The sequence below is a fragment of the Manis pentadactyla genome, chromosome 13 (assembly GCF_030020395.1).
Source record: "Manis pentadactyla isolate mManPen7 chromosome 13, mManPen7.hap1, whole genome shotgun sequence".
Taxonomy (NCBI): domain Eukaryota; kingdom Metazoa; phylum Chordata; class Mammalia; order Pholidota; family Manidae; genus Manis; species Manis pentadactyla.
In genome coordinates this window covers 7391855-7409392 of record NC_080031.1, presented here as the reverse complement: position 1 = coordinate 7409392, position 17538 = coordinate 7391855, and the positions used below count along the sequence as shown (strand labels likewise).

At 44.9% G+C, this 17538-nt stretch overlaps 1 protein-coding gene across 5 annotated transcripts in view; it reads right to left on the bottom strand.

The window, feature by feature from the left end:
- Positions 1-4819: 4819 nt before the first annotated feature.
- Positions 4820-17538, bottom strand: part of GRIK4 (glutamate ionotropic receptor kainate type subunit 4) — a 409270-nt gene continuing 396551 nt past the window's right edge. For 4 of the 5 annotated variants that reach the window (XM_057490546.1, XM_057490547.1, XM_036887633.2 and 1 more), the window contains 2 exons: positions 16716-16834; positions 4820-5316 (listed from right to left, as the gene is read on the bottom strand). In XM_057490546.1, coding sequence (XP_057346529.1) covers positions 4960-5316; positions 16716-16834 — 476 coding nt within the window. In that variant the 3' untranslated portion in view covers positions 4820-4959. Of the gene's footprint in view, positions 5317-16715; positions 16835-17538 lie in introns of those variants that run through there. The other variant, XR_008993244.1, reaches the window with a different exon arrangement.

Here is a 17538-nt window from a genome sequence, read left to right as displayed (position 1 = left end):
ATTCGTTTTTCACATTGGTTCCTTCAGTTCAAGGTATTCATACTCCTTGCCCCCGATTTAAAAAATATTGTATCTTTTTTTTAAGGGCTTCTAATCCACCTCAGGCCTCTCCATGGCTTCCTTCAGGCAGTCTTCCTGTATTCTGTAGGACTAGGCTGTTTGTGGCCACAGCTAATCCCACTAATGCAACTTAAAGAAGCCCGGGAATGAAGTAGTGGTGAAAATCTCTAAACAGTGTTGGCAGCAGACAGGAAAAAGCATAATAGGAGAGGCAGAATCCTGCAAAAAAGAAATGCTTTGAGTGAAAACAAACAACGGCAACAAGCTATTTCCTATCTGAAGATCATGAAATTCATCAACGTGAATTCACCGTATTTCCCTCCAAGGGTGAAGAAGCAGAATCTTGTTTTTCTACGCATCAAAAAAAAATTTGAAACAACCCCAAGACACAAACAGTCCTGCTTCCACCACTCGGCCAATCTCACCTACCTAGAGTCTTTAGCACAGCTCAGTTTCTGCATGGTTCATATTCCAGATCATACGCTCCAGCATGTTGGTATTTTGTGCCTCACTTTTGCTGTTTCTGACAGGTAGGTTACGTCTTCCAGGCAGAGTGCAGAGTTTCTCATCTACATCACTGTTTCCCACAGATTCTCAACACCCTCTCGTGGTCACTTCTCAGTCTATGACAAAGTGCCAGCAGGGTGAGAGGCCCTTTGGTTCCTGTTCTTGTATGACCTCTCTGACACAGTCAAGAGAGAACATTAGATTAGGCACAAGGAATGCTGAAGAGTGGGCAGGACCGTTTAGCTAATTTTAAAAAAGAAGGATCACTGCACTTACGTGTTAGACCTCCACCCTTTCTATACCACGGGTTCCACCCCACCTAACCCCTTACTACGGTCAAGTCCCCAGACAGTACACTGACTCCCTGACATGCTTCAGTAAATCCCAGCCACTGAAACATTTACACGCATGCCCTGAGTTAACATACTGGCAGATTATATGCTCGAATTTCTTTATGCCCCTTCCTAGGGCTTCAACTCCTCTGCCACTTCTGATCAGAGAGGCTGTTTTCCACTTTTATTGCCTTGATGCACCCCTTTCTTTCCTGATCTCAGCACTAGTTCTGTGACTTTGTAATGGTAACATTACTACTGCTTCATTTATTCTTCAGATTTGGAAATTAGTATGAAATTAATAAAATCTGAACAATAATGCCCTATCCATAGTGACAGAACTTCTCTTGTCTGGTTGCCCTTAAATTACAATGACGTTGCTGTCCCCTTAAAACTTAAGAGCTTTTTTCTGCTCTGGAAGCCACACCTGGTTACAAGATAGACAGATACCTATATTTACACATATATATATATTTTCCTATGAAAAGAGGTTTCTGAAGGCCTGACGTCACCAGCTTTTGAGGCAGACTGTAGGATGACCAGCTTGTCAGCCCCGGAGGGCTCACTCTCTGGGTAATGATGGGGGATTTCCTGGGGGGAGAGAGTCCAGAGGAACAACTCACAGCTCAAGGCAACTAAAGGTTTAATTTTTCTCTTTGCGAAGGCCCCAGAGGAAGCACAAGCCTTAAGCAACACCTTTATGAAAGGTGCCTTCTCTGAATTTTCCCAGCAGGCCTCTGTTATTACCCCAAGTGAGCTGACAGCCAGGCAGGGAATTGAATCGCCCTTATCGTCTGCAGGCTCTTTTACCTTGCTGTGCACACCCCATCGGCGGGGGAGCCACAGACGGTGCTCTCAAGCTTCACTCAAACCACCCACCCGTGTGCCGCGTCTGAAATGCCACAGCCCTTTATGGCCTCGCGTATTTGACTCCCACACCATGGGGAAGCCCCCTTGGATTCCAAAAGAAAATTGAACTCCCTAGGAATCCAAAACTAACAACCTTTTGCAGAGTAGCCAGGTGGATTGGTTATCACGATATTAGAGTCTCACGTAACCAATAAGAGGGCCGGTTGGCAAGTGTCCAAGATGAATATTCTCATATGAGCATCTGTGATTGGATGCCAAAAGATTTTCGGCCATCTACATGCTCAACTTACACCCCACCTGGATTCTGAGGTAGAGATCTTGTGACGGTTGGGGCCCTGCAAGGCAATTAAAAGAAATAAAGCAAAGTATTATGTTTTAATTGATGTAATCTTCAAGCTCCCAGTGGAATCTGGGGTGGTATCTGACTAGAGTTACCCTCGGTATCAACAGATGACTATTCTGTGTGAGTGCATTTAGGGCGACAAAACCCTATGGAATCCTGAGCTTCATTAGCATGTGTATCCATTTGGGGCAGGGGGACTGGCTCGGACTCCCAGGACTACAGATTGAAAGAAGCCACCTAGACTTTTCTGGGATCTGAACAAAGAGCTGAAGTGGGTGGAGGCTTGGAGAGGGTGGTGGAGAGAGGGAGAGGCAGAGAGGGCAGGTGGAGGGGAAGACACCAGGTGGGTTTATATTTTCATTTGCGTGTAGAGTACCTCGACACTACACACACCAAATCATTCTTTCCAAACCAAAACAGCTTTCATCCATCACTAACATCTCAGGGTTTGTTTCTGTTTTATTGTAAATATTCCAAAGAAAGGTAAACAGACAAGAAAAAAACTGCTTTATACAGCATACAGAGTCAGATAGAAAATACAGAAGAGAAAAGAAAGCCAACAACCCACAGATAAAAAGTGGAGTCCCACTAAGGAAGAGAAGGAGCTGGCTGCAGACCCGCTCACCGGCGAGGGCGGAGCGCAGCGATGGTCTCAGCAGCTAACAGACACTGTCTAGCGCTGTCAGTCTTATCTGTATTCCACATGGTGAAAGAAACAGACTTTATAAATGATTCACGGACACATTTATTTCGCTAATCCATTAAAAAATGTTTGATATTGATCAAGATACCCTGCTCATAAAAACAAGTTTTTAGAAAAACAACCCTACCCACCCCCCAACCCCCCCAGTATGATCTGATGTAGGGACCACACTGTCAGAAGCAAGGGATGGAGCTGTGGGTTGGAGCAAGGTGGCACCAACAGGGTCTGCATTCAGCTGGCCTTCGGGTGCCCTTCCCACCAAGCCCACGGTTCTCCACGAGGCTTGAGGCAAGGTCTAAAAAAACATTTGTGTCTTGTTGGGCTTACCGTCATTTGATGGTTCAAGAAGAAAAGGGAAAAGGATCAAATTCATGAGAAGGTCAGCCAAGGACAAAACTGGCATCCTTTATAGGACTCATCAGGGTACCATTTGGCCCCCAGGATGGCAGTGTAACTAAGTGTCCTCGCATAAAGAGGATGTCGACCTACCCAAGCAGCAAAAACATGGAATTAAGCTTGTCATCTTCCAAAGACGTCTTTTATTTTGGTACACTCCAATCAGAAACAAGACGAGGACAATTCCATTCAAGGTGGTGGTCGTGGTGGTGGTGGAAGCGGCTGTTTATTTCTCTCTCCCTCTGAAGTTTGTAAGTGGACAATCAGAAATTGCATAGAATTTGGAAAACCCTCTGCATCAAACTCCCAATGGGTGAAGCCAAGCAAAGGTCAGCCTCGCTGGGAAGCCTCACCCTCCCATCAGAGGCGGGGGCCGGATCCTACAAACATCTCACAACAGAGCGGTAACCAGCAGTCACCTGATAGCCTGGGAAGCATCAGTAACTGATTTTGTAGATGGAAGAGAAGCTAAATGCTTTCCCTAAACTCACACAAGGGGGCTACTGCGCAAGCTGAGGTTAGGACTCAGAGTTTGTAGTTCCCAGGCCTGTGATTTGGCTGAGACTCCACCGCTCTCCCAGGAACCTGGCGCGTTCTTGATTACATAAGGTCTTTCCATTTAATAAACACATACACACAGGCACACACCCACTTACACACACATGTACACACACTTGCATCTGGGTCTCATGTCAAACAGCAAGAAGTCACCCAATCCATGATAGCTTTGGGGGTCTGGCTTCATAGGCAGTTAGCTACTGAGTTTGGTTAAAAAGAGATGCAGCTGACGAAATATGCACCCTACCGACTCGGCGGCTCCACACCACCTCCTCCGTGAGCAGCACGTTCCACTGGAGGCCCGGGCTGTGGTGTGGGAAAATTGCATCTCTCCTTTCTGCTCCTTAAGCAAGGGCCCAGGACACTCTGTGCCTCTGCTCTCCTCCTGTCTCTCTTCTTCAGAGATCACATTCCCAAGAGACCAAATGAAACTCAATGATAGTGCAAGGCAGAAAAAGAACAAGCAAAGAAAACATATTAACCCCTGAAGCCCCAGGCATTTCAAGGTCTCTGCGCGGGCTACGAGTGAATTGGTTTTTGGCGTTTTAAAAATGAATGGACTTTTAGTTGAGACCCTCCACCTTATTGTTCCCAAGACCTTCTCCTACACTCCCTGGTGCCCCCAATCACCACACGGAAAGGAGAGCTCAGAGCCTGAAATCTGCTGCGTTGGCGGCTCCCCATCCTAAAATTCAGGAAAAAGGAACAGGGATTAATGGGACTTCCATTTCCTAGCCCAGCCTCCCGCTCCGGAAAAAACCCAAACAAACGACCAGAATTGAGAAGACCACAAAGAAAAACGGGGGACGGAGAGAAAGGGGAAACGAACAGAAAGAACATCCACAAAGATGTACAAAGCCAGAAAAGAAAAACTTCCCTGTTGAGTTTAATTGTTGTTTTGTTTTCCTGTAAGAACTAGACCCAGGGTACAGTTGCCCCTTCCTAGGGGGAAATCGCGCTGATGAACCCACGGGTTCACCGGGCCGGGCGGGGCCGGGGCCCACACCGTGAACTCCGGGCCGGGGGAGAGGCCCCCCCGAGAAGGGGGGTCGTCGGGGCGGGCAGGGAGGCGTGCCCTCGCCCCCGGGCGCACGTCTCCGGCGGCCGCAGCTCCCGCGCCGGCGCGCTGCCTCCGGCCCTTTGCCCTCTGGGTGAGGGTGCCGGGTCCGCGGTCCGGGGCGGCGCGGCGGCTACTCGGGCTCGCTGCTGTTGGTGGCCTTGTCCCACTCCAGGCTCTCGTCGCTGCGCGCCGGCGACGGCCGCGCCCGCAGGCCCTGGAACCGGCGGCACTCGGGGCACACCCGGATGTGTGCGCAGCCGCGGGCCACCAGGGCGGCCTCCTGGGCCAGTCTCTGCGCCAGCGGGTCGGGCTCCCCGGCCCCGCACAGCTTGCCGTTGCTGAGCGTCGCGGTGCCCCGGGGCTGGCGCTCCTCGGGGGCCGGGGGCCGGGGCGGCGGGACCCCCGAGCGCCGCCGGCGGGGGTGGACGCTGTCCTGACACAGGACGATGCTGCGCAGCTCGGACACCATCTCCTGGCACACGGACACCTGGAGGGAAGCAGGAGGTCACAGCCCAGCCTCTCAGAATGGCCCCCGAGGGTCCCCTGGGCTGTCTGTTCGAGTGGGGCTGGGGGTGGGGGTGGTTGGTAGGGGGGCAGTGACTCCGAATCCTAGGAATTAGGTATGAAGGTCGCATGAAGGCCTTTCTATCCATCTTCTCATCTCACCTCCCATTCAGGATCCAAAAGCCCTCATAACGATCAACAGCCCTGCCAGCTGGGGGTCCAATCTTGGGCGGCCTCCAAGCACAGCGACCCCAGCACGGTGGGAAGGGGCCCCTGGCAGTTGGCACATTTCCATGACCACTGCTTCCATCTACTGAGCTCCCGCTTCCCCTCCCTGAACACTTCATCAATTGATCCCAGTTAAATTTGGACCGAAGTCTCCTAAATAAATAACCCCTCTGCCTCACGCCAGCCTGTCAAGTCTTCGAAAAATCTATCATTCCTCCAGGAACATTCTGTTCTGAGGCTAGACTCTCACTTCTTTTAATTAACTGATTATAGCTGGAGAGCTTGCGTTCTAGCTATAACCATCACAACTAAGACAACAGTAGCCACTACCCCAGCCAGTCACAGTCTCCTGATAGGGAGCCCTTGGGTCTAGCCGTGTTTTAGCTTATTTTGCATTTTAGGAAGGTAACACAATTACACAAACAATACATTATGTATCCCACCCAGTAGGGCCCGGGGCCAGCCCTATAGTCAAGCACATTAATATTTCTGAGGCAAAATGTATGAACCTCCACATGGAGTGAGATGAAGATCATGAACAATAGCTTCATACCAGCTCAAGTCAAAACAGCTTTGTCGCCAAATGCATTTTCATCAAACATACAGAAAAACTTGGAAACTTCCGAGCTTTTTAGGTGTCAGAATTGTAGATGAAGAATCACGAGCCTAGTACCATAGCTGCTATTACTATTATACCCATTTCAGAGGTGCGGAAATGGAGGCTCAGAGAAGTTATAAAAGTCCTGCTAAAAATCCCTTGACTAGTCAATAGCTGATGCAGAATTGGGACCGAAGCCTATCTGCTCCAAAGCTGTCCCGTGCTTGGTTTCGTTCCCTGCTCTGTGCCGGAAAGGACCCTGTTCTGGACCATGATGGAGGAGAAAGCCTTACACTCCTCCACGTTGTCTTCTACTCTCCCAGTTCTATCAACAAGACAGTCGTTCTACCACAGGAAATAGCTAATAAACAGCTAATGTAGCTTCTACTCTTCATGTGAGCTGTTGATAGTCTCCACTGAGATTTCCAAAGTGAGCTCTTAGAATAACCAAAAGTGCACAGATGCTCTGCCTGAAGCAGCTGCAGAGACGTGGTATCATCTAATTTTACATGGACTGAGTGAAGAATGGAGACCTGGATTCCAGACCCACTGTCGTTACTATATAGCAGAGACGCTGGGCAAGTCACTTAACTGTTCTGTGCTGCTAATAGTAACTGTAACAGCTAAACCACCACCACCTGTCTCATCTATTACATGGGACAAGAATATGAGAGAGGGGCAGAAGATGGCGGCGTGAGTAGAGCAGCGGAAATCTCCTCCCAAAACAACATATATCTATGAAAATATAACAAAGACAACCCTTCCTAGAATAAAGACCAGAGGACACAGGACAATATCCAGACCACATCCGCACCTGAGAGAACCCAGCGCCTCGCGAAGGGGGTAAGATACAAGCCCCGGCCCCGCGGGAGCCGAGCGCCCCTCCCCCCAGCTCCCGGCGGGAGAAGAGCAGGCAGAGCGGGAGGGAGACGGAGCCCAGGACTGCCGAACACCCAGCCCCCGCCATCCGGGCCAGAGTGCAGGGCGCTCAATACTGGGAAAACAGGGCAGCAAGAAGAGTGAGCAGGCACTGGAGGCTGGGCGACAGAGGGCATAAAAAAAGCGCGCGACCATTTTTTTTTGCTTTTTTGCTTTTTTGCTGCTTTGTTTTGGCGAGTGCTTTTTGGAAGTCTTAAAGGGACAGGGACCCCAATACTAGGGAAACAGGGCAGAAAGACCGGTGAGCAGAGGCCTGAGGCTGGCACCGGAGAATAAAGAAAAACGAACGACCACCTTTTTTTTTTTAATTAAAAAAAAATTTTTTTTTTTTAATTAAATTTTTTTTCTGTTTTTTTTTTTGTGGTCGTTGTTTTGTTTTGGCGGGTGCTTTTTGGAAGTCTTAAAGGGGCAGGGCGGGTCACTTAATCCAGAGGTAGGGAATCCGGGATCTCTGGGCACCCTAACCCCTGGGCTGCAGGGAGCAGGGAGGCCCCTTACGGAGATAAATAGCCTCCCAGCCGCTCCTGCTCCAACGCGACTCCACCATTTTGGAGTAGCTGCCCGAGCCAGGCCACGCCCACAGCAACAGCGGAGATTAACTCCATAGCAGCCGGGCAGGAAGCAGAAGCCCTGTCTGCGCGCAGCTGCGCAGCACAAGCCACTAGAGGCCGCTGTTCTCCCAGGAGAGGAGGGCCACAAACCAACAAGAAAGGAAGTCCTTCCAGCCGTCACTCGTCCCAGTTCTGCAGACTATTCCTATCACCATGAAAAGGCAAAGCTACAGGCCGACAAAGATCACAGAGACAACACCAGAGAAGGAGACAGACCTAACCAGTCTTCCTGACAAAGAATTCAAACTAAGAATCATAAACATGCTGACAGAGATGCAGAGAAATACACAAGAGAAATGGGATGAAGTCCGGAAGGAGATCACAGATGCCAGAAAGGAGATCGCAGAAATGAAACAAACTCTGGAAGGGTTTATAAGCAGAATGGATAGGATGCAAGAGGCCATTGATGGAATTGAAATCAGAGAACAGGAACGCATAGAAGCTGACATAGAGAGAGACAAAAGGATCTCCAGGAATGAAACAATATTAAGAGAACTGTGTGACCAATCCAAAAGGAAAAATATCCGTATTATAGGGGTCCCAGAAGAAGAAGAGAGAGGAAAAGAGATGGAAAGTATCTTAGAAGAAATAATTGCTGAAAACTTCCCCACACTGGGGGAGGAAGTAATCGAACAGACCACGGAAATACACAGAACCCCCAACAGAAAGGATCCAAGAAGGGCAACACCAAGACACATAATAATTAAAATGGCAAAGATCAAGGACAAGGAAAGAGTGTTAAAGGCAGCTAGAGAGAAAAAGGTCACCTATAAAGGGAAACCCATCAGGCTAACGTCAGATTTCTCAACAGAAACCCTACAGGCCAGAAGAGAATGGCATGATATATTTAATACAATGAAACAGAAGGGCCTTGAACCAAGGATACTGTATCCAGCATGACTATCATTCAAATATGACGGTGGGATTAAACAATTCCCAGACAAACAAAAGCTGAGGGAATTTGCTTTCCACAAACCACCTCTACAGAACATCTTACAGGGACTGCTCTAGATGGGAGCACTCCTAGAAGGAGCACAGCACAAAACACCCAACATATGAAGAATCGAGGAGGAGGAACAAGAAGGGAGAGAAGAAAAGAATCTCCAGACAGTGTATATAACAGCTCAATAAGCGAGCTAAGTTAGGCAGTAAGATACTAAAGAGGCTAACCTTGAACCTTTGGTAACCACGAATTTAAAGCCTGCAATGGCAATAAGTACATATCTTTCAATAGTCACCCTAAATGTTAATGGGTTGAATGCACCAATCAAAAGACACAGAGTAACAGAATGGATAAAAAAGCAAGACCCATCTATATGCTGCTTACAAGAAACTCACCTCAAACCCAAAGACATGTACAGACTAAAAGTCAAGGGATGGAAAAACATATTTCAAGCAAACAACAGTGAGAAGAAAGCAGGGGTTGCAGTACTAATATCAGACAAAATAGACTTCAAAACAAAGAAAGTAACAAGAGATAAAGAAGGACACTACATAATGATAAAGGGCTCAGTCAAACAAGAGGATATAACCATTCTAAATATATATGCACCCAACACAGGAGGACCAGCATATGTGAAACAAATACTAACAGAACTAAAGGGGGATATAGACTGCAATGCATTTATTCTAGGAGACTTCAACACACCACTCACCCCAAAGGATAGATCCACTGGGCAGAAAATAAGTAAGGACACGGAAGCACTGAACAACACAGTAGAGCAGATGGACCTAATAGACATCTATAGAACTCTACATCCAAAAGCAGCGGGATATACATTCTTCTCAAGTGCACATGGAACATTCTCCAGAATAGACCACATACTAGGCCACAAAAAGAGCCTCAGAAAATTCCAAAAAATTGAAATCCTACCAACCAACTTTTCAGACCACAAAGGCATAAAACTAGAAATAAACTGTACAAAGAAAGCAAAGAGGCTCACAAACACATGGAGGCTTAACAACACGCTCCTAAATAATCAATGGATCAATGACCAAATCAAAATGGAGATCCAGCAATATATGGAAACAAATGACAACAACAACACTAAGCCCCAACTTCTGTGGGACACAGCAAAAGCAGTCTTAAGAGGAAAGTATATAGCAATCCAAGCATATTTAAAAAAGGAAGAGCAATCCCAAATGAATGGTCTAATGTCACAATTATCGAAATTGGAAAAAGAAGAACAGATGAGGCCTAAGGTCAGCAGAAGGAGGGACATAATAAAGATCAGAGAAGAAATAAATAAAATTGAGAAGAATAAAACAATAGCAAAAATCAATGAAACCAAGAGCTGGTTCTTCGAGAAAATAAACAAAATAGATAAGCCTCTAGCCAGACTTATTAAGAAGAAAAGAGAGTCAACACAAATCAACAGTATCAGAAACGAGAAAGGAAAAATCACGACGGACCCCACGGAAATGCAAAGAATTATTGGAGAATACTATGAAAACCTATATGCTAACAAGCTGGGAAACCTAGGAGAAATGGACAACTTCCTAGAAAAATATAACCTTCCAAGATTGACCCAGGAAGAAACAGAAAATCTAAACAGACCAATTGCCAGCAACGAAATTGAAGAGGTAATCAAAAAACTACCAAAGAACAAAACCCCCGGGCCAGATGGATTTACCTCGGAATTTTATCAGACATACAGGGAAGACATAATACCCATTCTCCTTAAAGTTTTCCAAAAAATAGAGGAGGAGGGGATACTCCCAAACTCATTCTATGAAGCTAACATCACCCTAATACCAAAACCAGGCAAAGACCCCACCAAAAAAGAAAACTACAGACCAATATCCCTGATGAACGTAGATGCAAAAATACTCAACAAAATATTAGCAAACCGAATTCAAAAATACATCAAAAGGATCATACACCATGACCAAGTGGGATTCATCCCAGGGATGCAAGGATGGTACAACATTCGAAAGTCCATCAACATCATCCACCACATCAACAAAAAGAAAGACAAAAACCACATGATCATCTCCATAGATGCTGAAAAAGCATTTGACAAAGTTCTACATCCATTCATGATAAAAACTCTCAGCAAAATGGGAATAGAGGGCAAGTACCTCAACATAATAAAGGCCATCTATGATAAACCCACAGCCAACATTATATTGAACAGCGAGAAGCTGAAAGCATTTCCTCTGAGATCAGGAACTAGACAGGGATGCCCACTCTCTCCACTGTTATTTAACATAGTACTGGAGGTCCTAGCCACGGCAATCAGACAAAATAAAGAAATACAAGGAATCCAGATTGGTAAAGAAGAAGTTAAACTGTCACTATTTGCAGATGACATGATACTGTACATAAAAAACCCTAAAGACTCCACCCCAAAACTACTAGAACTGATATTGGAATACAGCAAAGTTGCAGGATACAAAATCAACACACAGAAATCTGTGGCTTTCCTATATACTAACAATGAACCAACAGAAAGAGAAATCAGGAAAACAACTCCATTCACAATTGCATCAAAAAAAATAAAATACCTAGGAATAAACCTAACCAAAGAAGTGAAAGACTTATACTCTGAAAACTACAAGTCACTCTTAAGAGAAATTAAAGGGGACACTAACAGATGGAAACTCATCCCATGCTCGTGGCTAGGAAGAATTAATATCGTTAAAATGGCCATCCTGCCCAAAGCAATATACAGATTTGATGCAATCCCTATGAAACTACCAGCAACATTCTTCAATGAACTGGAACAAATAATTCAAAAATTCATATGGAAACACCAAAGACCCCGAATAGCCAAAGCAATCCTGAGAAAGAAGAATAAAGTAGGGGGGATCTCACTCCCCAACTTCAAGCTCTACTATAAAGCCATAGTAATCAAGACAATTTGGTACTGGCACAAGAGAAGAGCCACAGACCAATGGAACAGACTAGAGAATCCAGACATTAACCCAGACATATATGGTCAATTAATATTTGATAAAGGAGCCATGGACATACAATGGCAAAATGACAGTCTCTTCAACAGGTGGTGCTGGCAAAACTGGACAGCTACATGTAGGAGAATGAAACTGGACCATTGTCTAACCCCATATACAAAAGTAAACTCAAAATGGATCAAAGACCTGAATGTAAGCCATGAAACCATTAAACTCTTGGAAGAAAACATAGGCACAAACCTCTTAGACATAAACATGAGTGACCTCTTCTTGAACATATCTCCCCGGGCAAGGAAAACAACAGCAAAAATGAGTAAGTGGGACTATATTAAGCTGAAAAGCTTCTGTACAGCAAAAGACACCATCAATAGAACAAGAAGGATCCCTACAGTATGGGAGAATATATTTGAAAATGACACATCCGATAAAGGCTTGACGTCCAGAATATATAAGGAGCTCTCACGCCTCAACAAACAAAAAACAAATAACCCAATTAAAAAATGGGCAGAGGAACTGAACAGACAGTTCTCCAAAAAAGAAATACAGATGGCCAACAGACACATGAAAAGATGCTCCACATCGCTAATTATCAGAGAAATGCAAATTAAAACTACAATGAGGTATCACCTCACACCAGTAAGGATGGCTGCCATCCAAAAGACAAACAACAACAAATGTTGGCGAGGCTGTGGAGAAAGGGGAACCCTCCTACACTGCTGGTGGGAATGTAAGTTAGTTCAACCATTGTGGAAATCAGTATGGAGGTACATCAAAATGCTCAAAACAGACTTACCACTTGACCCAGGAATTGCACTCCTAGGAATTTACCCTAAGAACGCAGCAATCAAGTTTGAGAAAGACAGATGCACCCCTATGTTTATTGCAGCACTATTTACAATAGCCAAGAATTGGAAGCAACCTAAATGTCCATCAATAGATGAATGGATAAAGAAGATGTGGTACATATACACAATGGAATACTACTCAGCCATAAGAAAAGGGCAAATCCAATCATTTGCAGCAACATGGATGGAGCTGGAGGGTATCATGCTCAGTGAAACAAGCCAAGCGGAGAAAGAGAAATACCAAATGATTTCACTTATCTGTGGAATATAAGAACAAAGGAAAAACTGAAGGAACAAAACAGCACCAGAATCACAGAACTCAACAATGGACTAACAGGTACCAAAGGGAAAGGGACTGGGGAGGATGGGTGGGTAGGGAGGGATAAGGGGGGGGAGAAGTAGGGGGGTATTAAGATTAACATGCATGGGGGGGTAGGAGAAAAGGGAGGGCTGTACAACACAGAGAAGGCAAGTAGTGATTCTACAACATTTTGCTATGCTGATGGACAGTGACTGTAAAGGGGTTTATAGGGGAGACCTGGTATAGGGGAGAGCCTAGTAAACATAATATTCGTCATGTAAGTGTAGATTAGTGATAGAAAAAAAAAAAAAAAGGGCAGTTTCTGTGTGGTAACCTCCAACGAGTTCTACACAAGGGTATAAAGGGCATATAAAAGTGTAGGCAAAGGGTCTGTTTGTGTTTATACAGAGGATCAAAGCCTAATTGGGCTACCCCGAAAATGAACTAAGATATGATATGAAAAAGAACTTCCAACATCTGCACTCTCTGGAAGACTCATGCCAGAAGATGATCATCAAAAAATCCCAACAATGATCCACGCACTGCTACAGCTGTAGATGCACTCATCCCACCAGTTCCTGGACTTGCCATGGGAATGAGGAAGGAGATATCTAAGCTGGCCTGTGCATACAGTAAAACAACAAAATTGGACTGGATCTATACTGTTGGAACTCAACCAAGAATTTGGAGAAGTGCAAATTGTAGCGCTCCAAAGTCTTACAACTACAAACTATTTACTGTTAAAAGAACATATGGCATGTGAACAATCCCCAGGAATGGGTTGTTTTAATTTGTCTGATTTCTCTCAGACTGTTCAAGTTCAGTTGGACAATATCCACCATATCATAGATTTCACAAATCATTCACAAATGCCTAAGGTGCCTAACTGGTTTTCTTGGTTTCACTGCAGATGGCTGGTAATTACAGATATGCTTTGGTTATGTAACTATACTCCTATTATGTTAATGTGTGTGTGCAATTTAAGTAGTAGCTTAAAACCTGTACATGCTGAAGTTACTCTACAAGAAGATATATCAAAGAAATAATCAATCTTCCCATGTTTTCTTCCGCCTGCTACTTCTATAGCTTTTCTTCTTCCTTCCTAATTACAACCCTTAAATAGAATTCGTGCCTCATATCAAATTTACCGAGTATCATAATTCTTCCAAGTGGTAAAGATACCTCAAGACAAATGCTGGGCATAGAAGCCACAGGGCATAAATATGCAAAGAAGTAAAAAGCTAACTTTTTCAAACAATAAGGCTTCTCTCTCACTTACCAACTTCACATTTCCCTGTATGGCCCCGGAAGATGACTGGTTAGCCAGAGACGGGTAAGATTCCTCAAGGGAGGAACAACCTAAGACAGGCACAGTCGCAGGGGGGCCATCAGGTGAGAAATTGGGGATCAACAGAGGTGAGGCTTAGAACCTTACCCCCCCATTCTGAGAGAAATGTTCTGCATACGTGGATGTTTTATTGCCCTGGTCTAGCTTGGATTAACACATAGTCTACAGGCACACACCTGATCATCTACATTTGCTCTCTTACAACACTAAACTATGTTTTCTACCTTTATCTTGTATCTACCTACCACTTCAGCATTTTATTAAAAATAATAATAATAAAGAGAGAAATGTGGTATCCACATATAAATCAAGTATAAAAACCAAATGAGTATTCATATTTGAACTGACTGTTTAGAGTTCATAATGCATGAGCAAAACCGAAAGTTTCTGTGATGACTGCCCTTGTACTGTTCACTATGTAACTTATTCATTATGTAAGAATTTGTTCTCCATGTAAAAACTTGTTTGTTATGCCTCAGAAGATTGGAGACTGACGAAAATTAGGCTTGGGGTGGATTAATGATTGTGCATTGAGCATTGACTCCCCTATACAGAATTTTATTGTCGTTAACAACCATTTGATCAATAAATATGAGAGATGCCCTCACAAAAAAAAAAAAAAAAAAAAAAAAAGGACAGACTTCCAATGGTAAAATAAATAAGTAACCGGGATGTAATGTATAGCATAAGGAATATAGTCAAGATATTGTAACAGCCTGGTAGGGTGATAGCTGGAACCTAGAATTATGTATATAAATGTTCTACCACTGTGTTGTACACTTGAAACTCATGTAATGTAATACTGTGTGTCAACTACCCTTCAATAAAAAATAATTATTAAAAAAAAAAAAAAAAAACTTAACTCAAAAAAAAAAAAAAACTTAACTCAAAAAAAAAAAAAAAAAGAATATAACAACATTTATGTATTGACTGACTGTCAACTATGTATCAAGCACTGAAATACAGAGATAGAAGACAGTCCTCACTTCCAGGCCACCCATGTTTGGCAGGGATGGTGATGCAAAAATAATTGCAGCACAATGTGTCTGTGCTCCCGACACAGCTCACGGTGGGGGCGAGAGGAGGAATGACAAGCTCTCCTGGCCCAGGGCGGGAGGCAGGAGAACTGGGGATGGTCTCTCAGGGACAGAACGCCTCAACTAGGTCTGGTGGGGTAAGTAGGCAGCACCACCGCGAATGGAGTGGCAGAAAGCCAGTAAAGCTGGAGAGAGAACGCGAGGGGGACCGAGAGTCTGGTGCCATCAAGGCCAGGGGACAGAGAAGTTCGGGGAGGAGCTGCCCACTCCATCAAGGTCCGGTAAGGCCCAAGAGTTCCCCTCGGTTCTGTCCATCGGGAGGGGTCAGACCTCTTAGCAGGGACCTTTAGGTGTCGGACTGCCCAGGATTGAGGACAGACGGGAGGAGAGGAAATGGAGACTGAGGCAGTCAGAGCCCCTCGGTTTGGAAGGGGGGAGGAATAGACCAAGAGCAAGGGTAATATTGCTGTTACTTAAAGAATTCAGGATACACTTAAGCATTTTTTTAGATTCTGGGGAGAGAGGAGATAGAAAAAAAAGGGGGGGGAAACAAGGATAATCCTGGGGCAGCTGAGGAGAGATGGAATCAAGGCAGAGAGGGAAGGTAAGCGGGAGTGGCTTTCCCTGTGGCTACATTTTGAGGTGGGGCTTTACTGTGGAGCTGGTCTCTCCTGATTGCTCGGTGAAGTGGGAGGTGAACTTAACCTCTAGGCATGAAGGAGCCAAGGGTGTGACGAGTGGCCGACACACAGAAGTCCCACTGGGGAATGAGAAAGAGACTGAACAAGGAGAGAAAGAGGGCCGGCGGGCAGCGCTCAACAGAGACCCTCTAGGGGCTCTAAGGATGCCTTGTTGGGAGCTGTTTCTCCCGCACCAGTCAGAGAAGGTGTCAGAAAGACCCAGAGTCAGGAGATGGAGAGGGAAGCTAATATGCTTTAAAAAGCAAATACTACTATTAGCATGCAAGGGTTTGTGTCTCCTCTCGGAGGGAGCATGGAGGTAAAATAGGATAATGTTTCCTCCTCCTTCTCAGTCACTTCAATCTTAGTGAAATTTACATAAGCCTAGGTTCTAAGCCACAGGTTTGGGAATTGAGCCTATTCAAAATCCCTGAGATGGAAGATGTCATTTTTGTGCTCACGTGAATTGGCATATCTTTAAACATCTTTACCTGTGAGGGAAAAACATTCTGAAGACGGAAGCGCTAAAATCATTGCTTCCGTTAGTAACATGATATTTTCACCTGTTTTTCTTTGTGGTATTACATCTTAAGTTGTAGTTACGTAAGACTGTTTTGGTAAAATATTTTTCACATATTTGCCGGGCTGTTTCAGAGAAGAATCTGAAGCCCAGAGGGTGAGTGTCCTTTCTGTGGCTGCATAATTAGTAAGTGTGGAAGCCCTAATCCAGTTCTCCAGCTCTGGGGACAGGGCTAATTTCCGGTCACTTCACCCTTTTGTGGGATTTCACAGATTTTGTCTGAAATGACTTGTAGGGGCATGGGCCCATGAACTTTGCCCCATCGAACAACAGCACAGATCACCCCCTTTGAAGGTTTACCTCGGTAGCTTCTGAGTGTCGGAGAGTCCATAAAAACTCCAACATAGCCATAAAAATGGCCACGATTAAGCCACAAATAAGAACCACAAAGATTCCACCAATATTCTCCATTCCCAGTCCTGTAAGAAAGAAAGAGTGAAAAATGATGCAGAAGACATAATCATCCTGCCGAAAATGCTGAAAGTCACTCAAACGACCAGAGAGCTTCAGTCTTGTAGATGCTTTATCCACATATTCCTTGGAGAGAGATTATTAATCGTTTGGAAAAAATAACGCAGCAGAGCTGTGGGTGGGGGATCTAGCTGCACATAGAGAAGGGTGAGAACCTCCGAGTGCTGCCTGGGGGTGAGAGGTGAGGGCACTTTAAGAAAAGGGCCAGGGGAAAAGTTGATTTAGCCTATAGAGACATGATACCAAAATACCCAAAAATTCTAGCAGTTTCATAGAAAATTCAGTCACTCTCCCAGTATTGTGCTTGCTTGATGTAAAGCAAGTTTCCACCAAACTACTGAGAGAAACAATTAAGTTTATCTATTTGTGTCAACATGTTACTAAAATACGTATTTACAAAGTAAAACTTTTTTACAGACCAGTGGTTCCCGAACCTGGCTGCCATCAGAACCACCTAGGAAGCTTTTTAAAAATAGGGACCCCCTCGGCCTCACCCCAGACCTATGATATCCGTATCGCTGGAGATGGGGCCCACGATTTTTTTTTTAATGCCTTTCCCAGGAAACTCTTTTGCAGCCAGGCCTACCATTAGTTTGCATAATGGCATTTTTTGAAAGCATTGTACTTGGCTGTAAATTCCTTGAAGTCAGGC